General features: G+C 43.0%; 1 protein-coding gene across 1 annotated transcript in view; it reads left to right on the plus strand.

Moving 5' to 3' along the window:
* ZBTB46 (zinc finger and BTB domain containing 46) overlaps window positions 1-26,717 on the plus strand; it is a 45,030-nt gene extending 18,313 nt beyond the window's left edge. Inside the window, exons 3-5 of the mRNA XM_074157360.1 lie at window positions 5,676-5,957; window positions 20,048-20,223; window positions 26,331-26,717. Coding sequence (XP_074013461.1) covers window positions 5,676-5,957; window positions 20,048-20,223; window positions 26,331-26,717 — 845 coding nt within the window. The remainder of the gene's footprint in view (window positions 1-5,675; window positions 5,958-20,047; window positions 20,224-26,330) is intronic.
* Window positions 26,718-27,703: the final 986 nt, after the last annotated feature.

A 27,703-nucleotide genomic window follows, 5' to 3' on the forward strand; every position in this document is an offset into this window, starting at 1 on the left:
AGAAGGTATCTGAAATACCAGCTTCGATACAAGGATATTTTTAGTAAAAGATTGTCATTTTTTACCAGCCCAAGTGCTCCTATTTTTTTTTATTCCCAAGAAAAAACACTAGGAAATGACAGGTGTTTTTTTTTTTTTCTATGAGTTTAAAAATTAATTGCCTTTTGCACAGAAGGAGATCAAGTCAAATCTTCTAAACTTATACAAGAAACATCATCCCTGAAATTTTAGATACAGATCTGCCTGACAGTAGATTTTATAGATACTTGACACAAATAGGTAGAAGAACTTCAGAAAATTAAGTCTTTGATTTCACCTCAGTTTTTTTTTTCCAGAAGAGTTCAGCTCGGGTCATGATTTGGCAGTGTCCTTGACAGAAAAGCTTCATTTAAGAGGCTCCCGCTTTCCCTTGGTACTGAATTGCCCCCCCACGCTCTGCGGCAGTTGTTCCGGTGAAAACGTCTGTGCAACCATGTAGTGAACTGGATTGGGGAACTGATCTGGGTTTAAAAATAACTTTTTTAATAAACCAGTTTATTTTTAACATATTAGTTCCTGTCTCAGGTTCACCTCACAACTATACGTGTGGTCTTGGTACAACTGAGGGAGTAGGAGGGGAGGATGCAGGAATGAGCATTTGGGATGGGAGAAGTTGCTGATCTTGGGACTTCTGCCCTTTTTGCCTGTTCTGTTGTAAACAAAATAAAAATGACATTTCCCACTGCAATACACGTTACCCAGCTGTGTGCAGGAGATCCTAAACCCCTATCACAGAAAGCACCATACCTGCATCCATCGCAGGGAGCTTCCAGGGCTGATGCTGTTTGCTTTGTTCATTAACAACCCGGGCGGTGGGATGGAGTGAACCCGCAGCAAGTTGTTGGATGACATCAGGCTGGGAGGAATGATTTGCTGGAAGGCAGCGGTGCCAGAAACGGCAGGAATTCAACAAAGACAAATGTGAAGTCCTGCGTGTGGGACAGAAAAACCCCATGCACCGGTGTGGGTTGGCAGCCAAGGAGCGAGAAAGCAGCTTTGCAGAACATGTGTTCTGGTGAGGAAGGAGCTGAAGAGGGGTCTGTGTGCCCTCGTGGTGGTGAAGGCTGGCTATCTGCTCAGTTGGCTTATGAAGACCATGTCAAGGGAAGCGAGACCACCTTTGGAGTCGGATCTCCAGGACCAAGAAAGACTTTGAGAAGCTTGAGAAAGCCCAGCTGACGCCATCAAGATGCAGTGTACAAGGAGAGGCTTGAGACAGCTTGGTTCAACGTTGATGAAGAGAAGGAGGGTGGATGGATGGATTGTCCAGAGCCAGCCCTTTCTCAGATGTGTGTGGAGAAAGGATGGGAGGTAATGGGCGCAAGTTACAGGTAGGGAAATTCTCATGGGGTAAAAGGAGGAAATTCTTCACAGAGTGGTCAAATGATGGAGGAAAGGCTTGGAGAAGTTGTGGTATCTCTCTCCCTGCAGATAGTCAGAACTTGGCTGTACAGGCCCCTGAGCAATGGGGTCTAACTGGAACAGCAGCCCTGAAGTCACTTTCAACCTAATTTATTCTATGATTCTTAAAAATGGATCCAGGTAATACAGCAGGAATGGTCCTTCATCTTTCTGAGATGGCCTGTGTGTATTTTTTCAGTTGTTTGGCTAGGTTTAACGCTTTTTACTGTCAATTTTCTCCTAGATCTTGGGAAACAATTTATCACATTAACGTTTCATTTGGATACTTTTAGTAAGTTGCATCACCTTTATTTCTGCCATAGCCCTTTCCAAGGACCTGGCAGATGTCTGTGGTACTTCCTGATTTTTCTAACTGGTGCAACTTGGTTTTGTTATACCTGGGTTTGTGATGGGAGCTCAGTTTATAGGACTTTCGGGTCATTATTTTTTTTCTTTTTTTCTTTTTTTTTTTTTTTTTTTAATAGTAGTAGTGGCCTGTCTGCTGATAAATGGAATTTCTGATCTGGATTTGGGCTTCGCATAGTGTGGCAAAGCAAGCGACTTTCCTGGGGCGGTCCTTTCCTTGCAGGGCAAGCGTACAGTTCAGTTTTGTTTTCCCCGAGGGTAAATATCTGTGCAACAGTCACCCTCTGTGTGTGTTCGGAGTTTTGTACTGGCCTGAGCATTATTCCCATTTATAGATGTGTTAAAGCTACCTGGTTGGGAATAAAGGGTGTTTTTCCTGCCGTGCTCTGCTGGGATGTGTGATCTTGGTGAGACGATGCTCGTAATCGGGCTTCCTACGTTCCTTTTACATTAGGCTTTCATGTGTATGGAGAAACTTTACCTGTTAAATGTTGCTTTCAGAGTTTTAGTGACACGTGGAAATGCTGTCGCCAAAACTGTAAAAAAAAAAATATTCCCTGTGTTTTATTTGAAAATAAAAACTAATTTAAAAAAATATTCATCCAAGTCAACAAACTAACAAAACTTTTCTAAAGCTTCTGTCTTTTGGAAAGCAGGCTGGTGTCATAGAATAACTGCAAAGTAATTATTTGCTAAAGAGACTAATGAGCTCAGTTTTTTAGAGCAGCGTTAATCCTGTGTTTAGCTCCTGCCCTATTCGGGGTTTCCTGCGAGCGGTGCCGGGAGCCCGGGAAGCGGCAGGAATTGCTTCAGCGGTGAGAAAATAGGAGATGTGGAGGAATCGGAGGGAGCTCTCGGGCTGCCACGTGCCCCGCTGCCTTGAGTAATTGCAAAATAGAAGCTCATTTACTGGAGCTTGGTTTACGTCCTGTTGAAGCGCTGGAGTAAACAGTTTAGATTACTGGGAAGTGACAGATACTTTTGATTCATATAATTCTTTGGCTAAACTTGTTAAAAGAAGCCGTGTTCTAGAGAAAAGAGAGAAGTGGTTTTGGAGGTGCCGTGAAGAGGAACTTCATGCATTTTGGGGTTTTGGTGGACTGCGAGTATTTCAGTACTTATGTGACTAAGTGGATATTTATTTTGCCTTAATATGTATTTGATTAGGTTACATCAGCTATAAATACTGGAAGCTCTAAAGCCTCTATTTCACTGTCTGTCTCTAATCTTGGCTTTTGAGGAACATTTAATGTCTTGTTGTGGTTACAATTAATCTGCGTGTGTTTTAGCAATTAGTGTTTATGTGCAGCAGGCAGTAACGGATTCTGGCAACTGTCAATCAGCATCTGTAATTGGCTATGAAAAAGGAAAAGAGAAAATGCAAGGTGATTTACTGCCTGCCCAGTTATTGGCAACACCGTTTTGTTGACAAACACCCTTCCTGGCCCCAGTTATTTGCTGTGATTTGCCGTGTAGGTGGCGAGGAGCAGAGAAATAGCAGTATTATCGTTGCTTTGATTGGATAAATCTGTCTGTTACGTTACCAATTTAATGGGCTAGAATTTACTTGCTTTGCCACCTTTTGTAGCAGCTGCTGTTTTTTAAAATCTTGTAATTTCCCTTTTTGTGGAAATGTTTGTTTTTAAAACAGACTTGATTATCATCTAGAAAAATGCATATACCTGTTAACCGCTCGCTCAGTAACAGGGGGGTGACAAAACATGTAAAAATTCAAAGCAGTTGAATTCTTCTGCTTGGCTAAGATTCAGTAAAATCGATCATATGAGATTATAGAAGCAAAACACTGATGGAGGGGGGAAAATGGTTTGTTTTAAAGAGAGAGCATGTCAGGTATTTCACATAGTTGCTGCTGCCGTGTGTGTAGCCCCCAGCCCTGGCTATTCCTTACACCTCCGGGGTGTAGGAGTTCTCTGCTAATGATTGGTTTTTCCTTATTGTTTGCTTTGAGGCTTTTTGTTTTTTAAAGGAAGTGGAAAAAGTTAACAGCAAGGGGTAATGGCAGTACAGTACAGCTGAATAAAGTAAATCTGACCGTGGTAAGAAACCTGATGTGCCCTGGGCTGGGGAATTCAGTGACACATCCTGGCTCTGTGGGCTGGACACCTGGAGCAAGTCACAACATCTTTCTATGGCCGCTACCACCTATAAAACATATAAAAATAATGATATTCCTTTAGCAGTTTTCCAGGTTACAGGAGGTAGGCACCGTACCAGTGTCCTCATTAGCATTTTTTAATCAGGCTGTGCAGATTGTTATCTTGCCCTGGTTTGACGTATTTGGACGCTACAGCCGTGTGTGTGTGTCACACTCCTCCTCCTCCTTCCTCCTCCTTCCTCCTCCTTCCTCCTCCTTCCTCCTCCTTCCTCCTCCTTCCTCCTCCTTCCTCCTCCTTCCTCCTCCTTCCTCCTCCTTCCTCCTCCTTCCTCCTCCTTCCTCCTCCTTCCTCCTCCTTCCTCCTCCTTCCTCCTCCTTCCTCCTCCTTCCTCCTCCTTCCTCCTCCTTCCTCCGCAGCTCTGGGCTGGGAAACCCTCTGCAGGGGAGGAAGGTTATTGCTGGGGTGTACATGGACAACGCCTGAATTCCTTGCCCTGAGAAGTACGAGAAGAATTTGTGAATGCAGCTGAGTGTTAATTTTGTACATGTCAAACCACTGTTCTGTAGTAGTTGCCTCTTGCATTAAGTAGATTTAAACGTATTTTGAACTAGGACGCACTAAAATGCTCAGGGTCTGTAAAAACCCCTTCTTTTTCCATCTGATCATTCATTGTCAATGTCTTTTCTTTGGATTTCTTCCCTCTGTGTGTTGATAATACAAATAATGCGAAGGCTTCTGTTTGTTGGGAAGTTTTAGCCCTGTTTGCCAGGTACTCGATGGGTTTGGGGCATGTTCTGTTGCTGCAGCTTCTGGAGTAGGTAATTGCAATTTGTTTTACCCACTTTATAAATGGGGCAACAGCCTTTTTTGAAGATAATGTTTTGCTTCCCGTGAAGAGTAAAGATAAGTGTAAGAGTCACTTTCCTTTACATGAGTCAAAGTTCACAGCACAAGAGACTCCGTAACGAATGTATATTTTGACATGGAGGAATTAACCTTATTTTAGCTTTTTCGTTTTTGTTTTGGTTTACTAATTGATGTTTTTGTTATGTTTTTATACAGTTTCTTAGTAGCTCCCTGTTTTAAGGTGGCAACCTCTAGTTGTTTCCTTTTTTTCTTTTCCCAACTGTATCGCTTCCGTATAAAACCTACCCTGTGATATATGCTGGGAACCACTGATTACTATGTAATTTTTAAATAAATGACCCCAAGGATTTTATACTAATTAGCAGTCCACTGTCATAGACTGTTTGTTACTGAATTTTCAAAACCTTCATCATGGGGAAGAAATGAAAGAGAGAAAATCCAGACTACTTGAGTAAAATTATGGAAAAAAACAGAATTTAAATGTTTGAAAGTAATTTCAGTACTAGAATATTCTGAAATCTTAGTTTAAAATAAATAAATGAATAAAGTTTTATCCAGTTCTTGGTTTTGGGGGAGGTTGGGCACATCTCTCCCCCTCTGCCCTGCCCTCTTAATGCGTGGTGCCGGGGTTAGTGGGGCAGAGGCTGGAAGAACAGAGATCCCCAGCTGTGGGGTGGGTGCACTTTGAGCCTCTAGAACAGCCACGTTCATCTTCAGACTCCTGGAAAAGGGGATGGAGACACCCGAAAGGTAAAAATAAGGCCAAAACAGGTAGTGATGAGTTGCCAGGTCTTAGTTCTTTGGAGCCATGGTTAAACGGGGATGTGTGGTCGATGTTCCTCGTCTCAGGAATTTACGTCTCTGGTGGCATCTTTGGTCACGCAGGTGCTGATGTGACAGTGACAGAGCCCAGCAGCTCTGACAGCAGAGTGGAGCGGCCGGACCCCTACGCGAGCGTGGAGGAAGCCCTCCTCGGTGGGGAAGCCAGCTACATCTCCCAGCCCCTGACCCCAGAGAAGGAGGACGCGCTCCAGGCTGCCACCGTCGCCAACCTGCGCGCGGCTCTCATGAGTAAGAACAGTTTGCTGTCTCTGAAAGCCGACATGCTGGGAGAGGATAGTTCTCTGCTCTTTGAGTACTTGCCCAAAGGCACGCATTCGCTCTCTCGTAAGTTTATGTTTTTCTATTTTTTTTTGCTTACTGATACTTTAAGTGAAATATTTAGTGAGAAGAAAATACAGGTCACTGTCTCACTTATTGCTACCACGATGTTTATATCCAGTTTTAAGTGCTGCTTAATCCCACTTTCCATAAAATGTGGAAACCTGTGTCTGGTATTGATCCAACTTTAATGTTAACTGCTGAGGCCATGGAAGTAAGCATTTAGCGTATGTAGTGCTTGTCCTCAAACTTCTCTTTTGCTTGTTTGCAAAATGGTACTTAAAAACAAAATACGAAGTGTTTGAGTCCTTATGGTAAAAGAAGTAGCTACAAAGGTTTGGAATCCAAAATTGCCTAATGTTGAAAGGAAGTTTGGCTGCTGCTCCTGTGTCTGTAGAAACAGTTGTGATTTTGTAGATTGCGTGATCTTCCCTTCTTGCTGTTTACTTTTAGACCTCTCTCTAAGTAATGAGCAGCTATTGATTGTTTCGTTATACTCTCTCATGGAAACGAGTGGTTTTTCTCCTGGTGATCTGTTGGAGACAGCTGATACGTACCGTGACATGGACAGCTCATTTTCCAGCGTATATTTGTATTTTCTTCATTGCAATTGTAAAATAGTTTGATTTTCCAGTGCACAAAGAAGGAAAAATTATTAATGCTGTATTTTAATAATGCTCTCAGAAGATGGGGATATAATCTGTGACATAAAACAGAGCAAGCGGTGGCTTTCTGGGTATTACATGTTAGTTTTCAGCAGAAAAGGTTTATTTTAATCTATACTGAGAAAACTGGCCGATTAAATAGAACGAAAAGGTCGCTTAAGATATTTATTTTTAGTTTTCTTCATGGCAAAAGAATAGGTAACTCTTAATGGTCACTTGGGTTGTACGATAAAGGGAAAAAACTGCACAATATTATGTTGGTCTTAGTATCTCTTTTCACTTCTTGTGTCTGAACAGCGGTATTAGTTTTTTGAAAATCTTCCTTAATTTAAAGGAAAAAATTTTTTTTGTACCTTATTCTGGAGCTTTAGCGTTTGGGGGAGAATTGCTAATGCAACGATCTTGTTACTGGTTAGTTCTCTTACTGAACAATCTCCAGTTAAATCAGATTTTGGCGGTTCAGACTGGGCTCTGGGTTGAAGAGCCCTTGGTTGCCCAGATGCCGGTGCAGCCGTTGGGTGGCCAGTGAGAAGAGCCCTTGGCTGGCACCGGAGCAGGTGGGAGCGGAGATGGATGATGCTCGGCTGCGAGGGGTGATTGATGCTCTGCGTCTTCCCATCTCTGGCTCCTGACAGGTGGAATCAACGCTTTCATCTTCTGTCATGATAAACTGGAATAATGACAGGGCCGCCCTCTATCCATCATCCTTCTTGTGGCTGGAGGATTTTAGATTTTACTTAAAAGCTGAAGGACCACTTGGCGTGAAGACAAATGAGTGTAAGGCAGTCATAAATTTGGGGTAGAAATTAGAGATTGCCTAATGAGCTGAGAAGTGGAGTTCAGGAACAGACGTGGTGTAGGCAGAAGATCAACTCAGTTTAAAATAAAGCTTGATAGATTAGAAAAGGGGGCAAATGATAGCTCAGTGAGGGATGCGATGACTGAGTAGGTCCTTCTAGCCTGTATTTGAGGTCCCTGTTCTCCAGTCCTTTTGCCATTACTTGAATTTCCTTAGTTAAGCTTCAATTATCTCATCTTTGTGAATTGCATAAGACAAAAAGACAACTGCTGGCTTGGTCTGGAGCTCTGGCACCAGTAGGTGGATGTGGCTGTGGCCTGGTAAGAGGATTTTTACAGAAGCAGGGAGTTAAAGGACATATTTTTCTTTCATCTTACGCAGATTCACAGGTATTGATTTATTTTAATTGCTTGAAAAAGAAGTTCTGATATGACTCACTTGCTTTAAAGTGGTCATTACTGAATACAATAGGATGCCAAGTTTAATGAGAATTTTTGGTGTATAAAACAACAGTAAAGCAAGTAGTAAGAAGGTTCTGGAGATCTAAAAGCGCAGTCTGGGTCTGTGCTAGCTTTGTAGGTGTTTTTCACATTTTTCTTCAAACACAATTTGAGGATGTTGAGTCATTTTAAGTCTTGGGTTATATTAAAGAAAAAAAAGACGGGGGAGTCAGCAGGAGCACAGTGAAAAAGAACAAGGGGGTTTTTTGGTTGTTGTTTGTTGGTTTTTTTGGGGTTTTTTTAAAGAAAAACCAAAACCAGCGCAGTTTTCATCTGCCTAATTTGAAGAGGAAATGCACTAAGTTAAAGAATTTTAACTGATGAATCTCTCTTGAGTTTAAAAAATGTGAAGTGTGTTTTTAATCTTAACTGCTACCACCAGATTGCCTTCATGCTCTCTTACGAAGCACTACAGTAAGTGACTGACTCAAGGAGCAGTGGTCAAGTTTATTTTTCTTTTCTGGAGGAAAAAACTTGATGGAGGTGGAAAATCTGAAGAGTATATTATACATGTTTAAAACTCTGATGAGCCATTTGTAAAGGGGGTATTACTCTCCAAGTTACTGCATACAAGTTCTCGTTTTCTCTTCCGCATAGTTCATGCTGTTGTAAAAGTTAATAGAGGATACCCCAAGATTTTCATTTTAGCCCATGTTCTTTTTTCCTATCTCATTGTATATTGCAATGATCGTATGAGGTGTGACATTACTTAACGTTCTGCTGATGGAAAATGAAGCCCGGGATGTGTGTGTGGGGTTGTCGTATCACTATGATGTAGTCAAACATAAGCACAGCATTTCTAAAGTTAAAACAGTTCAAACTAATTCAAAATTGGAAGGGAAAACTTAAATATCTTGCCATTTGGGTAACACAGTTGCCAGAAAACCTGCAGCTGAAGGGCTCTGGGAATTTATGGTGTTCATGGTGTGTGATCAAAACTGACATTGTTCATGTGCTTGTCAGAAACCTAAAGAACACGCAGCTTTTGTGGGGAAAAAAAAAAGTACATGTCAGTTATTCCTGGGTAACACTGGGGTTGTCTTGGGTACCATTAGTTACGGAACCTGCCAAGTGTGTTGTTGGGGTTGTCTTTCAGGTAAGACCTCATAGGAGGTTCCGTTTTCCTCGTCTTTACATGTTTTCATGGTTCGTCTGTAAAAGCGGGTTATTCTTTGCTGGTTTCCGACCTCAGCAGTGCTGTTCTGCTGAGCTCCTGGGTTTAATAATGTGTGTCTTATTTCATTTATGATACTGAACTTTGGTAGCATTGTTCTGTACGGTTACACCACATCTACAAAGGTCTCAAAGGCTTTATTTAGTTGAATGTTTTTAGCTGGTTTTGCCAAGTGTAATGGAGAAAATGAGAATTTTAATGTTCATTAGAAAACGACTTGGTTAGTTTACATCCTTTTTTTCTAATTTTAAAAAAAAGTCAGAAAACTTTCATATTTTGGGGTGATTGACTTCCTTAAAGGGCAACTCTTCCACATTTTCAGAATAGTACATTGCGTGCTTTTTTTATATGTCTAAGTTTGGCTTTTCCTGTTTACCCTGTTGCAACTGAAACTGTTTATAGAAGCAATTCCTATGAAGTTTGCTATCCAAGTGATTACATGGTACACAGAGCCCTTTTCTTTTGGGCAAACCAGCTAATACGTTATTTTTAGTTAGTGGTTCATTGGAGCCAATAATTTATACTCGCACTGGATGTTAAAGGAATACATTTTACGCAGTGGTCGGCTTTCCCGAGAGGGAATTAAAGGTATTCAGGTTGGCGTGGGATTTTTGTATGTGGCAAACCAAGATTTAGGGGAGATTGGATGCAGTTTTAAATGAGATACAATAACCTTTGCCTTTCTGTTTTCCACAATAGTTTACTGTCCAACTGTCAGAGAATACGATATTCATATGAGTTCTGCTAAACCAGTGCATCATCTTCCATACGCAAAGCTGACTGAAGGAAAGCGCTTTTGATTTCTGATTTAGAAGTTAAAATACTTTACATTAAAATTCATTTCCATACACATTTAGGAGGGGAGAAAGGTTTCTCGCAGTATTAGTCAGAATAGGACGAAACGTAAATTCAGGTGCTGTTTACGTTCTATTGCACAAAGGACGGGTCATTTACGTGGGTTTCTCTTCTTGTGTTACTTGCAGTTGTTGAAACCGAATAAATATTAATTATTGTTTTAAAAATCATCTTTGTACTCTGCTGTGTTGTACCTCTTTGTGGCTCATGTTGGATGATTGAGTTTGTTTCTCCTTGCTCTGTTTCACTGCTTGTTCGCTAGCCTTAACTTTTGCTTTAAGAAATGCGTAGTTTGTTAGGAACCTATATAATTCCAGAGGTGCTAACAAAGAATTAATCAAGCCAGACCCCACTGGCTTATCTTTACTCTATCCTAAAACACCATTTGTTTAAGGAAGTGCAACCTGGAGATGCCTCTAAGTTGTCCATGGTCACAGTGTGTAGCTTCAGTGTAAACAGGGCTGTTTGGATCAGTTTGGGATGCTCAGGAAGAAAAGGAACGTGTTGATGGCTAGGCAGGAATTCACTTTTTTCCCCTCCATTTTTTTTCTGTTTTGAATTTACCGGGTTTTAGCATTTTGTTGTCCTGCCTTTAAATGAGACCAGCAGTAGATGAGCACCACCAGGATGAAAACTCGAAGTACCGTTATCGCATGTGAATAACGTTAATGAAGTGGTGAGAGATTTCCATCCGCGATCAAAGCGGAGGAAGGTAAATCAAACATCCAGCTTGTGGCACAAGAGCTGAATTTCCTTTTGAAAGCTGATAAAAAGTTGGGTTTGGCATTGTTCGCATTTAGAAACACTTGTGTGGTTTCACTCGACTGCTTTGTTGTGACCCAGATCATAGTGTATTGTATTCACAGAGTATAAACTTTGACTTGTTATTTGTAGCTAGATTGAAGAGTGTGTTTTTTATATGCGTAAAGGTTTCAATCAGACTCTTTTGTGCTAGAAATAAAAAAAGCCTTTAGGGCATAGACTGCTTTAAATATGAATTTGTTTACTTTTATGCCATATTTGCTCCTGATTTTGCTTGCTTGCTTTTCAAAAATAATGACCTGCTCAATATGTCATTCCAATATTCAGTCAAGGTGTTTGTTAAAGTCCATTTAACAATTGGTAATGTACACTGGTCTTGATTGCGGTCTTTATTTGTATGTAGATTTGTCATTGATTTTTTTCGGTGCATTTTCTGGAATATTGTTTGCCGTTTGGCTGTTGCTACAGTGGAGACAAGAGGGTATGATTCTGCTTTGGCCAGCCAAATAACGTTCTCCTTTTTAACTATGGTAGATTATCAGAATGTAATCACTGTCAGGTATAGTCAAATAGTTTTGTACAAATATTTAAACTTCCATGCTTGCTAGCTATAGAACGAAAGGGATACTTTATCCCATCTTTTGTAAAGCACTTTGAGATCAAGGACTGACAGTACCGTATTGAATAAAACACTGTGGTCAAATCTGAAGCTTTAACCTAAATTTTCAAGAAAGCAAGTAGTAGAGTAAATTTTGTGTGTATGTTACTTAAAGATTGAAACGTTTGTGTTTGAAATGGTGCCTCTCCAAGCGGTATCTTTCAGAAAAGCGATTGCTCTGGATATTTGTGCTGTGCTTCATTCTCCCGACGGACTCTTTAGTGCCCGCGCCGTGCGATAGAGCCTCACCATGTACATCCCACGCAGACGAGGCATTTTGGGTGGGGAGGCTGGTTTTTTAAAAAAACAACAAACACACACACACAAAAAAAAAAAAAGCCTGGCATCACTGTCCTGCTGCATTCCCTCCCACTGACGGAAGATAAGCTGCCTTTGCAAGGCCTTTTTTAAAACCACCAGCTGGTGCTGGTTCACGTGGGTGAGATTCGTTTCCTGTGTTCCCCAGGGCCTGGCACCAACTTGAATCGTTCAAGGGGCGAATGTGATGGCAAAGTGGAAGCACCATCTCCCCCGCTGCCTTCATCACACCTTGCCTCTCAGAGCCCCCCCGAGGTCTGCTCTGCTGGTGAAATGTCACCAGAACCCACGATAAAAGGAGAGGTGCCTTCCTCAACCCAGGTAAGATTGTGGGGGAAAAATGCAAAGGCATTTAAATGCAAAGTTACCTGTTCAATCAAATTCTCCCATTAGGAGTACTCTGAATGACCGTAATACCTTATACTTTGATCTGTTAGCTGCTTTTTTTTTTTTATTTTTAAATATAGGTTATTTTATAACTAGCATTCTGTTGAGGTCAGGGCTGGTGCTGTCCTAATTTTATCCTTTCTGCCTTACCTCAACAGAACTGGGTTCAAAAAGCTGTATTTTTTTTAAAGTAAATTGTAAATGCCTTTGCAAACCATTGCGTGCAGGAATATTAATAATGGCATAAAGATAGCCGAGTGCCCAGTTATCCATTACCCACTTGTGGTGTTTCGCATTTGGATTTCTTCTATCTGAATACCGATAGAAGCAGGCTGGCTCTCTCTATTACAGGAGTCAGGAGTCTGACATCAAATCTCTACCTTTCTGTGGCATTTCTTATTCTTAATATTTTTTTAATGAGGCTTTAGTCCCGTAAAATAGGTGGAAACGCTGATTTTTTCCTTTGCAGTCACCTTAGAGCAAAGCGAGCTGGTCAGAACGGCTGGTAGCCGCTTGCCCGGTGGCCAGCAGACCTGCCCAGGCTGCATCATGCCTCTGCCTCATGGAGGGTTGCCATCTGCTGCACGCTGGCATATTGCAAATGCTTTAGGGGGAAAAAAAAAATAAAAAAAAAAATAAAAAATCAGCTTTTATTTATCATTTGGGTCAGCAATGCCAGAGAGCGTCACATATAGGGAACTACGCAGGTGGTGTTGGTTTTCTACGGGCTTTTCTACGTGGAGAGAAAAAGTAGCTTTATGGGGCTAAGGGAAAATGTTCCAGTTGTATCTGCTGGACATTTTCTATTTAGGGTTTCTTTCCCGTTGGCCTGAGTGGGAGCTAGAGATGCTTAGTGAGACTGAAAACCAAGTAGTTACCCAGGATCTAAGTTGATTACTCTCTTCAAAACACCAAATCTTGCAAAATCCAGCCCAGTTAACTTGGCTGCGTTGACAGTGAAATCTCTGTAAAGGCACGTAGGGTTGCCAAATCCAGTGATGAACCTCCCTCAAAGAGCGAGGGAAGGCAGTGATAAGATGAGAGCCTGAGCACTGACTACAAAGATGTCTTCTTGTAAATGCTTGCCTTAACTTAAGTGTGCTTTTCATTTGCAGGCTGCTTACGATGGATTTTTAGCACTTTGGCAGTTTGATAACTCAGATTCAGGTAAGTAGAGAGAATAATTTTTTTTTAAACTATCATTATTTTTTGCCAGCAGACACTGATTGGTACGTGTGTGTGTGTGTGTGTGTGTGTGTGTCTGTTTTAGATACGAGTTTCTCGAGGTCTGAAGACACGGACGTACACCCGGATGGCCTGTTCCTGGACTTGGCCCTGGCCAAGCGGCTGAGCTGTGGTTTCTGCGGGAGGGTTTTCCCGTGCGCTGAGGAGCTGAAGGAGCACATCCATGAACATGCTCTCTCCGTGCTTCTCCCGTGGGACTTGGTTGGCTGCTCCCGGCCCGAGGGTGTCCCTCCCGGCCAGCTCGCCCGTTTCCACTGCTCCAAATGCCCCGCCAGCTTCACTCTGAAATCCAACATGGACCGGCACGAAAAGACCATCCACTTCAACTGTAAGAAGATGCAGTGTCCTAACTGTGCCAAGCTGTTTCGAGACAAGACAGACTTAAACCGGCACCTTATGTCTGTGCACTCGAACGAGCGTACTTTTGGGTGTCTCTTCTGTGGCAGGGGCTTCGGTACCCAGAAGAACCTTGCTAACCACCTGAAAGCGTGTTGTTACCTGGGCTCTGCCCGGTTGGGCGGGTTGGAGCTTTTGGACAGTGTAGGACAAAATGAGGATCCCGAGGAGGCGTAGCTACCCTTGCCTAAAAGAGACGCTGCTTTTTAAACTAGGAAAAGCAATTTGTTCCCCTTGTTCTCGTGCTGCAAATAAAACATACCACAGGTGTAATATAATAGAGTAACTCCCCAAAGCTGATCAGGTTGATAACGTGCTGGTTCCAGACAATGTGTAACTGCAGCCACGGCGCAATTTTTGTGCAAAGATGACTTCTGTCGGCCCGTATAACGGGCACTTTGGCTATCTTATTGGTGTCATCATACTGTGTGCTTACACTGCCTTAAACATTTTCTATCAGGAGATCTCAAAGTGCTTTATAAAAGAAATGGTGATGTTTTCCTTGTATTCCCTGGGAAAATAACATACCTCTGTTGTTGAGCGTGTTAGCAATAGAATTAATAATAGAATTCAGTCTTCTGAGTTCTGCTCTAGTGCTCTGTCCGTTAGACAACTCGGGCATTTCAGGGTTTTTCAGGTTGAGATTGGGAGCTGCAAAAGCACTGGGTCACTCAGCCCTATAAGCTGTTTATAAAATCTGGTTTTCTCTGTCATTTAAAGGAGAAAAACATGCTGCTTGTTCACGTGTGCAACAGGGTGTATTATTTGGGCTTGAAAGTTGTCGCAAGGCTTGTATATTTGGTTGGTATTATGTCTGAGTACTTTTAGGACTTTTTAAAAAATATACTGGAGTATGGCTGTGGTCTTCAGGAATTCTGTACCTTTTTCTGACTCGTTTGTTTTATATAACGTAATTAAGTTAGCCATGCTGAATGTAAGCTGTTGAAACTGAGGAGAGGAGGCTTAACGTAGAAGATCCAATTGTAGCTTACGGTGCACATACAATATCAGTAATGGTTGTTACTGGAGGATAGAAGTCTTGCTTATTTTCTATTTTATTAGATGAAATTCATTTATTTTTTTAAAAGATTAAATATTTCTGTGTCTCTTGCTATATGTCTACATGCGAAACCAGATTATAGTAACTGTGAAATTAAAGTAGTGTAATTAAGTGTAGCACTTTCCAGCTGTTCCGCGTACAGCACAGCTTGTCGGCAGCCTGAGCCTCGGCGTTGTGGGGGGGGCTTTCCTTAGTGTGCGAGAGGGACAGCTGAGGCGACAAAAGCAACTTCTATGCTTGATCTGTTAGAGTTTTTCAGGAAAGTCCTTTCATATAATATTATTGCATCTCAGGGAGGCAAAAACGTGAACTACTTGGTGGCGCACAAAGCAGCCACTGGACTTGAGCAGCCGGGAGGTCTGCAGGGGAGAGCTTCTTGCCAAGCTGTTCCCTGTGGAAAGCTGATGGGAGAGATGGGATGGATTCCTCTACCCTCGCTTTCCTGGAGAGGGAACAGGTATTTTGTGTGTTGGCACTGCCCTGCCCATCCCTGCCGGCAGCCGGCTCCGTGCCGAGCCAGGGATGGGTTTCTCTGGGTCGGGAAGCCAGAGTTTCTCCACTTGGCTTCGTTCTTACTCTTCGTTTGAGTGGGGTGCAGTCAGAGTTGAGAATATGCTCCTATATAATCAGTGTAGTACACCATACTTCAATCATTTTTTTTAATTATTTAATTTTTTTGCAGTCACGTGCATTTATTTCTCTATTCCCATTGACATCTTTGGCATTGTGGATCACGGCTGTCTGCATACAGTGTCAGCTTCCCCTGTTACAGATGTCAGTTTAATTGCCTCGTAATTTATTTTGCTCTTAAATAACCAGCGAGTGAGGGAGGAGAAAGCTGAGCCAAAAGAGAAAGTTGTGACCAAAATAGGTCTTACCTGGAAATTTGGGAGCAGCATGGCAGGATTTGTCTGAATCGGAAAAGTAAGATGCCAGCAAAAGTAATTTCAGCAAATTTTGAAAGGCTTTGTTCACGTGACAATAGTTAGTGACGTTTTATGTTTGTTCATTTTTCTCATATTTGAGGATTTAATTCAACATGGAACTATTTTTCTATAGTCGGGTCAGCTCATTCTCTCTAATAGAGGTTTAGGTAATATTTTCCTTGGCCTGTACATCAGAGAGCTTCCTGATCTCAGCTCTGAGAATTTCCAGTGTTTCCCTTCAGGATCAGGAGTGGGTTTTTTTTTTTAAACGTTAGAACCATAGGGTATAACACAGCAGAGGTGCACAGAGTTTGCGTAGAAAACTTTTTTTTAAAAGCAGGATTTTTGTGTTAGAAAATGGCATGGGAAGATGATGGGAAGTGTAAGTTTGACAGTTAAATTGCACCTTGCTATTTATAACCTTAAATATAATGAGGATTAAGGGGACAAGAATTCTCTTAAAGTTTGTGAATTCTTCATAATAACCAATTGAGTGTGGTAATTCAGTGATTATATCAGTTTACAGAGTTCCTACAAAGTAGCTCTATCGGGCCGTGTATCACTGGTGCTTTCCCTCCTCTCGAGTCAGGGATGGAGGAGCCCGTTTCATCCGCCAGCCTCGGTGAAATAAGTAAAATTACTTGAGATGACAAAACCAAAGGGTTTTTTCGAAGCATTATTGTGTTGGTCTTAAAACCACACATCTGTAAATATTTTAGTGGAGTTAATTACATAGATTTTTACTATGGCACTCCTTGTATTCCGTTCTCCATTTCTTGGTGCTTTTCTTCTTGTAGCCGTGGCCAGTAGCTGGTTATCTGTGGCACTGTCGTTAACGGTAGTGAGGATCTTGCTAAAGATTGTTCCTTAGGACCTTAATGCTGCTATACGTAAGCACTATAAAATATTGTCGTTTAAGACAAAAGATGATACCTGTGCCAAAGTTGGGATGATGTTGGTGAAATATATGTGCTTGGGGGTGCATATATTTACCAGTACTGTGAAAATGTTAACTCTGCAATACGGTTATTTTTCTAACAATGCTGTTGTTTTCCAGGTGTTTGCTTTTGTAGATACAAGAACTAAATATACGGGTATTTGGTGGAAAAAAAAAAAAAAGTAGTTTTCAATAAAAAAACCATAGCTGCAAAAAGTGTTCTGTGACTTTTTAAATATAAGTGTGCTAGAAGCTGAAAGTGTTATTCTGGAGCGGTTTAAGCTGAATGTCGGCAAAAGTCAGCGAGAGGGATCTTGAAATCGGAAAGTGTTAGGAATTTGTTGTTGGAAATACATGTGTGCGTTGGAAGCAGATGGCTATGGGTGTGCGAAAGCCATGTGCTGACGGTGCGGGCTGTGCACCTGACGCTCCGAGTTGCCTTTTCAGCTTCTGCAGTAGCTCCGTAAAGTGAAGGGACGGGTACAGAGAGAAAACAAGAGGAGGCGTCTGGTCATTCCAGAAATGGCAGGCTCGGGTACAGTCTGGCGATGTAGGAAATAGGGGATTTGGTGGTGTTCTCTTCTCTAAAGCACTTTTGCTTCGTAATCCTGGGATCTGGTTGCTGGCGGGATCTCCGTGTCTGTTTTTCCTGGAGCGAGGTCATTCAACCTGAGTGTCCTGCTGGCCCTGCTCCACACGTGTGGGCTGTTTGTGGCGTCGGGTACCACTGGATGTGGCCTGGGACTGGGGCAAGGAGGGTTCCGTGTCCCCACTTGACTGCCCTTGATCAGCTTACGGCTCGCTTACCTTGTCTAGACTCCATAGTAATAGGTTTATAGTGATCCTGGGGAATATAAATGTTTGTGTGGCTTATCACTAACGCTCCAGCGGTTACGAGATGAGACCGGAAACTTATTTATCATAAATAGCTTTGTATCCTAAAATTGATACTTGTCGTAGAGGAAAGTGGGCTCCTTGCCTCTGATTTTATAGACAAGGGCTGTCAAATCCAAAGGAGAAGATAAAGCAAAAAAGAAAATAAACTTTTCCTGTAATATAAAAGAGAGAATTTTCATGTTCTAGTTGTTTAAAAAAAAATAAAAATAAAAAATTATGTAAATCAGAAGACAGGTATGGGGTAGGAGAAGGGCTGGGTCTTTGGTTATCAAGGAGAGGTTGCACGAGGCTCTGGGCATCGGGCCATGTGAAAGTACCTGCTCGGGGAGGTTCCCGAAGCAGTGCGAGGGCACGGTCACTTGAAACCAGCCCTTCAAATTCCACCTGATGGTGGGGAGTAACCGCTACCGACGGGTGAATAAAATATTCTTTAGTGTTCACTTTCCCTGTCATCAGTATTGCAGCCCGGGTGAGTAGGCTCTTTTTGGGTTTATTTTTCCTTGGGCTAGACAATTCTTTTGACAGCTTTACGAAGGTGCTGAAAAAACCCCACCAAACCACCCCAAAAAAAAAAAAAAAAAAAAAAAAAAAGCACCTGTAGGAAGGAGCACCACCGTCGCTGAGCAGCCCAAAGCAGCAGGTTAGGACACAAGAAAATAATATAAGAATATTAGATCCAATTCAAACTGCTAATCAAAGGAAGAATTTTTTTCCACAAAGTTGCCTGTGTGGAGGATATGTTTAATTCCGAGTAGTTAAAACAAATGCTGAGACAAAATTCACCTCTCAGCAGATTTCAAGATCTTGAACCGTGCTTTTAGTCTGCATTAGAACAATAAAAAAAAAAAACCAACAAAAAAAAAAAAAACAACTTCTTGGAATACTTTTTCTAAGATGAGCTTGTGTCAAAAGGTTTGTTCTGATTATGAGGGATGGTGTTACCTTGTTTAAAGGTGTCTCTTCGTAGCATCGTGTCGTTTGCACTTTCACATGAGTGCCAAAGGTAGTTACTTTCCACATCGTTTTATCTGTATGGCAAATACAAATTAAATTGTAAAAACAGAAGGAAAATAAAGCCCACAAATTGGGCATTACATGACATGAGCACACGAAGTACTGACTTTCTTAAAAAAGGCCATTTTTCAGCAGCCGTTTTTCCGTGTCCAGTGTAACTCGGGGGCGTTACCTGTGGGGTGCTGAGGGCATGCAGGGGGCGTCCAGTTAGCAGGGCATTCGTGGCAGGTAAAATTTCGATAATCATCTAGAAATATTGCAAAGTACTTGGTATCTTTGAAGGCACAGAGAGGTCTGGTATTTCCCTATTCCCTTAGCTCCCCTGCATTGACTGGTTTCGTTTACCAAGAGCCATTTACATACCCGATAGCGGACTTCAGGTGATTAACTCGAACTTGCTTTCTCTTATTCCCTCGATGTTACGGAAACAATATATTGCTTTGAGAAATGACAATAATTAGGAGAAAAGTGGGTGAAAATTAACATACTAATGGAAAGCAATGGAATTAGTAGAAGGTGGAGATTTAAAATCGGATCCAGGTGGACGGTGACTTCCAGGCTTACGGTGGGTGGGTGTCCTCGGGGAGCAGCAAATGCTCTGTTTTCAGCTGTAGTTTGCATATTGCATCTTCCTGTTGTTTGGAGGGGGTTCTGCTGGCAAATTACACCCTTGGGCTCTCAATACCATCCCCATCCCCTGGGTCTGCTTTCCGGGCACCTCTAAGGAGGTGGTAAGAAGAAAAGACTCAACAGTGTCAGAACGGCTTCGAGGAGTTCTTCCCTTTTCTGGTTCAGCGAAATCATGAGGGGGGGCCAGAAAACAGTCCATCGAGGGCTTTAAATAGTTGTCTTACAGAGAGGTTTCAAGGGTCCTGCCGTAATTCGGCATTATGCATCCTTTCGTATTCCTGTATCCCTAATGGTAATGCTAGTTGAGAGTTGGATGATGTGGAGTGTGACGGTCGTGACTCTCCTGTTTCTTCTGGGTGATCCCCGCTCTCTGCGCCTTCGCTGAAATGTTCCTGGGGTGGGTGAGGATGGTCGTGCATCGCCCCGTAAATAGAACTAAAGCGCAGGGCAGCGTCGGGGTGTTACATTTGCGGTCTTGGGTTTGAAGCTGGCTACTTCTTCTTCCCCAAATTGTAGTATTAGAATGTTAGATCTTGATATTGAGGATAATTCATCATAATAAAGGAGCATCCTAGCAGATTGTCAGCCCTCTTTATTTGCCGTTTAGCAAGCGTTGGGCAGCGTGTGTTACAGACTCTTGCTAAATGTTTGTGCGTTGGCTTGTTCAAAAGCTTCTCTGGTGAAGTTACTTGAAGTTCTTAGCTTTAATATGACAAGTGTAACAATATAGTATGAGCTTTAAAAAAAATTATAGATGGTTAAGAGGCGAGAGTGTGATTTCACAGCGAACTAATAGTGAAATAGTAAATGAGAAGACTGACCGTTTTGAGACATCCTGAAAGTAATCTGTGTGTTTTGCCTGTTCTCTTACAGTCAACGAGTTCACAGTCATCAGGAAGAAGTTCAAGTGCCCGTACTGCAGTTTTTCGGCCATGCATCAGTGCATCCTGAAGAGACACATGCGATCCCACACGGGAGAAAGGCCCTATCCCTGCGAGATCTGTGGGAAGAAGTTCACCCGCCGGGAGCACATGAAGCGACACACCTTGGTAAGGGGCGGGGGGGTGCTGGGTGAGAACAGCCCGTTTGCTCAGGTTAACGATAACGGGAGCTCCGTCTGCTTTAGGTCTGTAGGTTTTTTTCCCTCTGGGGCTTCTCCAAAGGCTTCTTCAATATCCTTTTTTCCCCACTTTTCCAAGCTGTTTTGCTGCCTGTTGATCCTTCTTCTTCCCATCCAGCCCTGACTGCCCAGAGATCCAGGGCATTAGGGACGGGAGGTAGAATAGCTAATGCTGACTCCAGGATGGAAAAGGATATATTTATTTATTTTTTTAATAGGTTGAATGATTGGGTGCAGAAAGCTTTGAAATAAGTCGCTTGACAAAAAGAATTTGAGGCAAAGCTGCCCTGGTCTGGCAATGCCTAGTTATCGAAAATAATGTCGTGCTTTAATAAAGACGGTGGCTCGAAACAGGCTAGGAGGCTGGCTGGGGCCATTGTCTGGCTTTTCACAACTTCTTCAGAAACAAAATTTTAAGCCAAATTTTGCTTTTTTTTTCCCGGGAAGCATCAATTTGCCATCCTAAAGGGGTTTCTCAAAGCTTGGTATAGAGGTGATATTGTGGAAGAGCAAATAGTTCCTACGTAATTATTTCAGTAATGCACACCAGCAAGCTCTGTTGCCCCTCTAATTAAACTTGTAGAGAAAACTTGATTTTTTTTTGAATACTGGGGATTTTTTGAATACTGGTTCTAGTACAGTGAGATAGTTAAAAAGAAGAATCGCAAGTGTTGGCAGTGTCAGTGACCAAGAATTGATTTGTTGAGGTCATTTAAATAATATAAATATGATCTATGTAGATAATATAAATATAGAAAAAGTTATCTGTTGAATTTTGAACATGAAGAATATCTTACTGGAGGAGGTATGCTTAGAATATTTAATGGTTTCCCGGTTGTAATTCTCAAAAAGCCACAAAGAACTTTCAATTCCTTCATCCCAGTCCTCTGTGTGTGTTCCCTTGCAGACAGAATCACAGAATGATATGGGATTGGAAGGGACCTTTGGAGATCATCTCCTCCAACCCCCCTGCCAAAGCAGGTCCACCCAGAGCAGGTTACACAGGAACGTGTCCAGGCGGGTTTTGAATGTCTCGAGAGAAGGAGACTCCACCACCTCCCTGGGCAGCCTCTTCCAGGGCTCTGCCACCCTTAAAGTAAAGAAGTTCCTCCTTGTGTTTAGATGGAACTTCTTATGTTCAAGTTTGTGCCCGTTTCCTCTTGTCCTGTCACGGGGCACCACTGAAAAAAGACTGGCCCCAGCCTCCTGACACCCACCCTTTAAGTATTTATAGGTGTTGATCAGATCCCCCCTCAATCTTCTCTTCTCCAGACTTAAAATATCCAAGTCCCTCAGCCTTTCCTTGTGAGAGAGATGTTCCAGGCCCCTCAATATCTTTGTGGTCCTACAGTATTAGTCCTGCAGTAGTCCTATCTTTGTAGTCCTGCCGACCTTCCTGCAAAGGCAGCTCCATAGCTCCAACTTGGTTCAGCTGTGACAACATTTACAACTCCTTTTCTTGCTCTATAAATTTCTATACTAATGAGAATCAGCAAATCTTTACGTACCGTGGGGAAGGCAGGAAAATGCCCTGTAGCCTCCAGGAGCAAAACGGAGGTGATCTGCAAATTAATTTTAGTTCTCGGAGGTTTTTTTTTGCTGCTGGAATCATTCCATGTGATGACTCGGTTCTGTTGAGTCTCAAGTTCAAGCTCTATTAGACACCCAGGGAGATGAAATCAGGTATTTGTGCACACACAGGAGAGGATATACGTCTGTCTGCATCTCTCTCTGACTTCTTTTATGTCAGAAATGAAGCTAGTTTAGAAAATACCAGCTGGATGATAACTTTTTAGTGCCGATTCCTGAAAAAAAGTGCAACCCTGACAATTCAGATTTTTTTTCCATTTCCAAAGAGCTTTAAACGGCTCAGAGGTATCCTGGAATGGGTACACTAAAGAAAAAAGGGCAAGGATTTGGGGCTTTTTTTTTTCTGGTACTGTTGTAAGGTAGTCCCCAGCAAAATTCCAGTTGCATTATTTACTTGAAGTTTCTTTAGAAATTCAGGGGTATTTTCTTATATGCAAGTGACACCACGATCCTCATTTGCACAAGCGGTCGTGCAGGCGCTCCGAGACGAACTGCTGGATTCCTGCACTTTGCTGGTCCTCTCATCTTATTTCCAATGCGCCTGACGTTTTGGGGTTTAATTGTCAAGTCTCAGGTAACTCTGTAAAGATGGATGCTGGTGTGCATCAAATAAAAAATACGTGTTATAAAAATAACGTGTAAGAAAAGGAAGTAGGTTTAACACCAAACCCCCTTGTTTCTCTCAGTTCCTCAACTGATAACCAAAGATAAAAGGGACTATTTCAGTTTGTTTAACTCGGATTAAAAAGCGTATTTTTGATAGTCTTTATATAAAAAATTTAGATCAACTAGAAATGCTTGTTTTCTTTGCATTGGATTGTTGAAGTAAAAAGAAGATTTTCTTTATAAATCTTTGCATCTCAAGGGGTATTTCTGCATGGTGGCAGAGTGTAAACCGAGGTTTCTTGCCCCGTTGCAGTGAGCAGCCTGTGTCCAGAAGGAGGCTCTACCCTGTAATACCCTTGAGGTTCTCAGCTTAAAAAAAACCCAACTAAACAAACAAACAAACAAAAAAAACTTAACCAAAAGTTTCTTGGTTCTAGCTTGAAGTGACCTGTCTTGATATAATTCTATAACTACTGAACTTTCTTACCCTGGTCTTGCGCAGCATCGCAAACTACTTCAAACTGAAAGAGGGGAGATTGAGATGAGATCTCAGGAAGAACTTCTTTGCTGTGAGGGTGGTGAGACCCTGGCCCAGGTTGCCCAGAGAAGCTGTGGCTGCCCCATCCCTGGAGGGGTTCAAGGCCAGGTTGGACGGGGCTTTGAGCAACCTGGTCTGGTGGGAGGTGTCCCTGCCCGGAGCAGGGAGGTTGGAACTGGATGGTCTTTAAGATCCCTTCCAACCCAAACCGTTCTATGATTCCATGATAAAACTGGCAGGATAAATTTGTATGGGAAAGAGTGGTTTTGTTTGTGTACTGAGCTTCTATTTCCTTGCAGTAGCTTTTTCAATTTTTTTTTTTAATTTTTTATTTTTTTTAAATCCATAGTGAACTTGGTTATTATTTCAGCATTACACCACCTATGCAGCTTGCTCTATCCCTGCTGCTGCTGCAAAAGCCAGTGCCTTTTCCCAGGCAGCCAGTCATCCTCTTCCAGCAGATGCCGGTGACCCGGCACAACTTGCCAACCGAACCGGCGGTGCCAGCACCAGGCGGGCGCTTTACCCCAGCCCCTTGCACTGGGGTGACCAAGCGGCTTATGTGACGAGTTGCTGCGGTGCTCAGAACCCCACCATCCACTACCACTCCCTTCCCCGTGCCTGTGTCCGTCCGGATGAGTGCCTGGCCATCTGCTCGGGGGACTGCCTGCTCCCCAAGGTGTCCTTTCTGTATTTCCTTGGTGGGGGGGGCTGGTGTTCAGGAGGCACATCCAAGCAGCAAGCTCACTCCTGCTGCAAGCACGCAGATTTTAAAGATCCATTACTAGTTTTGCAGCAGGGAACACCTTGCCGTGCCAGCTGGTTGCTTTCATCATCATATTTCTGAGAACTTTCCCTTTTTTAAAATTTTTTTCAGAAATTTAGGATGATGTCAGCACATTTTCCCCTCTCTCCCTTGGTATATTGGTATTTAGTCAGTTAGAATATGGTCTTCCTAATGCCATTTTCAGACACTGAGGGCCAAATGCCGTTTCTGTGTTTAATACTTACTAATTTGGCAATAAGGGAAATAAGATTAATTTCTGCTCAACTCATCCAGTAATACGTTTCACTTCAAATATGCTGGCTAAACTCTCAGTGTTGGAAAAGAGGGAGAGAAGTGATCAGTTTTTTTATCAGATACTTCAATTACTCATCGTTTTAGTACCTGTTTTATATTTTCTTTTTTTGTATGGCTCTCTTAGCCTTTATTCTGCACCCTTGACCACGTTCTGTAACCCCGTTCAGCTTTTGATGCCTGAAAATCGTTCTTTTAATACTTAAAAATGAGTGATGCCTGTAGATCCTGTTAAATGACTTTCACCAGCTTTGTCCAACTGCTTTAAAAAAAAGCTTAAATGTAGTGTTAAAAAAAATCCACTAAAATACAATGACTTTGCTGGATGCAGTTGAAGAATACGTGGCAGGGACTAGCTCAGAGCAAGGGGGACCTGAAGCTGGAGCACATCAGAAGAGCTCGTGGGCTTTGAACGTGGTTGGGGATGGTGCAATACAAAGCCTGAGCCAGTGTCCTACGGCATTGAGGGCTGAGGGGGTAAGGTGGGTCAATTTGTCCTCTTCCCAAATACCTTCAGCTCGCAGCTCAGAAAGCCAACCGCATCCTGGGCCACGTCAAAAGAAACGTTGCCAGTGGGTCGAGGGAGGTGATTCTCCCCCTCTGCTCTGCTCTGGTGAGATCCCACCTGGAGTCCTGTGGCCAGCTCTGGAGTCTTCAGCACAGGAGAGACATGGACCTGTTGGAGCAGGGCCAGAGGAGGTCACGAAGATGCTGGGAGGGCTGGAGCCCCTCTGCTGTGGGGACAGGCTGAGAGAGTTGAGGGGGTTCAGCCTGGAGAAGAGAAGGCTCCAAGGAGACCTTAGAGCCCCTTCCAGTCCCTAAAGGGGCTCCAGGATAGATGGGGAGGGACTCTTGATCGGGGAGGGGAGCCATAGGATGAGGGGTAATGGTTTTAAACTAAAAGAGGGGAGATTTGGATGAGATATTAGGAAGAAATTCTTTTCTGTGAGGGTGGTGAGACCCTGGCCCAGGTTGCCCAGAGAAGCTGTGGCTGCCCCATCCCTGGAGGGGTTCGAGGCCAGGCTGGATGGGGCTTTGAGCCACCTGGTCTGGTGGGAGGTGTCCCTGCCCATGGCAGGGGGTTGGAACTGGATGATCTTTAAGGTCCCTTTCAATCCAAACCATTCTGTGATTCCATGATAAAACTGGCAGGATAAATTTAGATGGGAAGGAGTGGTTTATATGTATATTTCTATATAAATATATATATAATACATACGTATTTATTTTATTTGTATATATCTCTAAATTAAAGTACTTGATGAGGCTCCTCGTCGTGGAATGGCGGTGTTCTCACTGCACTGATTGGCCGTCTCCTTTGGGAGAGGAGCAGATGAACGCTTTGAGCAAGCTCTTTGCCTTCCACGCACGGCAAAAGTAGCCAGTGACAGATTTCACCTTTGATTAGGCATTTTTGTGCTCTTCAAAGTATGTAATTTTGCTCATTGAGTAGTGAAGTTGGAGTCTTGAAGTGATTTCTGGTGTCCTGCTGAGCATTTCCCCACTTACCGCTTATTCTCTAAGTGAGGTAGCTCCGTGGGCCTGTTATTCTTGGGCATAGAACGCGGCATGATTTATAGAACAGAAACATTTGTGACAAACCATTTTTCAGCCACCAACGCAGTCAGAAATAAGGTTAGAAGTGCATTCAGCTGCTGATTTTTTGGTGGTGTGTGGTTTTTGGTTTTTTTTTTTTTTTTAGAGATAGGGGATGCGTTAATGGTGCTCCTACTCTCATTCTTGGCAGCAGTGGGATTGGGAGAGAAACCGCTAAATTAACGCGACATTAACACCCGTTTGGTCGTGGGCTGTTCTGCTCTGGTCTGCAGAGAGCTGGTGGTTGGGGGTGGTGGGGTTTGTTGGTTGTTTTTTTCTTTTTTTTCCTTTTTAAAATTTTCCTCGTGGTGATGGTGCAATGTGACTTGTTGCACCCCAGAAAAACAAAGAAAAGGGGAGGAAAAAAAAAAATGAAGTGATAAATTTCCTCTTAAAACCACTTGTTTGTTGATCAAAAGGATTTTTCCATCGTATGACGCCATTAGAGGGTTGAATTAATCATGGTGGGTTTGAGTTCATGATGAAAGCTGCGGCCGTGGGCTGTGGCGGCTTTGCCTTTGCAGAGGATGGGGGAGCTTCCAGAGCTCCAGAGGATACAGGAGCTTCCCTGTAGCTCTCGATCCGTCTCCATTGGCATTAACTTCTCCTGATGGTTCTCCTTTGCCAGGTCCACAGCAAAGACAAGAAATACGTCTGCAAAGTGTGCAACCGAGTGTTCATGTCGGCGGCCAGCGTGGGGATAAAGCACGGCTCTCGCCGCCACGGGGTTTGTGCCGATTGCTCCGGCCGAGGCATGGCCGGTCACCTGGACCACAACGGAGGAGAAGGGTCTCCAGATGAGTGCTACCCCGGGGAAGGGCAGTACATGGAAGACCCCGATGACATCAAAGTGGAAGGAGACGAGGAGATGGGAGACGACGACGACATCAAGTGGAAGGATGATGTGGGAATGTCACAAGATGATGTGATTTTAGATGACGACAAAGACGTCGACTCTCCACAGGAGCAGGACAACTCTGGGGAGAACGACAAGGATTTTACCTGGATTTCTTAGGGATATTTTTTTTTTTCCTTTTGGTTTTTGTTCCGCTCTGTTGTTTGTAGAGGGAGGGAGGGTGGGGGAGGACGGAGTATGTTGGAGAAAAAAAAAAACAAAACTAAGTAGCCTTGTTGTCGTCCATGTGTGCAAAATAACTCTTGTGTTTTCTAAACGAGTCCTTCTCTGTTCCACACGCGGATACTGTCTGTGCAACGTCGCTTCCAGCGGCACGACTGACTTCGCCTTCCCCCCCTCTCCCTGTCCCGACAGCCCCCACGGCGGTCGCCCCTCCGGCCGATCCGGCCACGTTGCATCTGAGAGAGGGAGAGCTTCTGCCGCACCGTGGGTGAAGCATGAGTCCTCGAACCCTTCCCACCGGGGAGATTTTTGTGTCCAAAGCAGGTTTTTTTGGTGGTTGTTGGTTTGGTTTGGTTTCTTTTCTTTTTTTTTTTTTTTTTTTAACACCTTGTCTGTGTGCTAAAATCCCAGCAGCAGTGGAATTACAAGCTGACGTTGTGAAAGCAAGTCGATGTATGTGTTGGAGGGCTTCCCTGGATGATACAGGCCTTTTTGCAAAAGTTATTTAAAGAGAGTTTTTATTATTTTTTATGGAGCCAAATAGATCAAAAGGCAAGTCAGATTACAGGCCTTACAAATTCTTTTCTTAGATTCTTAGCTTCCAAAAGAGTCACCATCAAAGAGAGAAAGATTATGACGTTTCTTGGATCTACTGGCGTCTTACCCACATCCCGTCTTCCAGCCTTGGTTATCCGCGGTCGCTGAAATGCGTGGTGGTGCTTCCAGAAGCACCCTCTGCTCTAAAGGACACAGGTAATTCTCTTACCTGTCACTCTTCTCCGCAGATATTGTCACTTTTCTCCCTTTGCTCAGCTGCCTTTTTCGTAAATATATGCAAACCGTAGCAAAACCGAGGTGTTTAGCAAAGCGCAGGACGAGCTGGGAAACACGAGAAGCCAAGGAGAGGAGATCCCAGCTGGCTG

Source organism: Numenius arquata, chromosome 12 (genome assembly GCF_964106895.1).
Source record: "Numenius arquata chromosome 12, bNumArq3.hap1.1, whole genome shotgun sequence".
Classification (NCBI taxonomy): Eukaryota; Metazoa; Chordata; class Aves; order Charadriiformes; family Scolopacidae; genus Numenius; species Numenius arquata.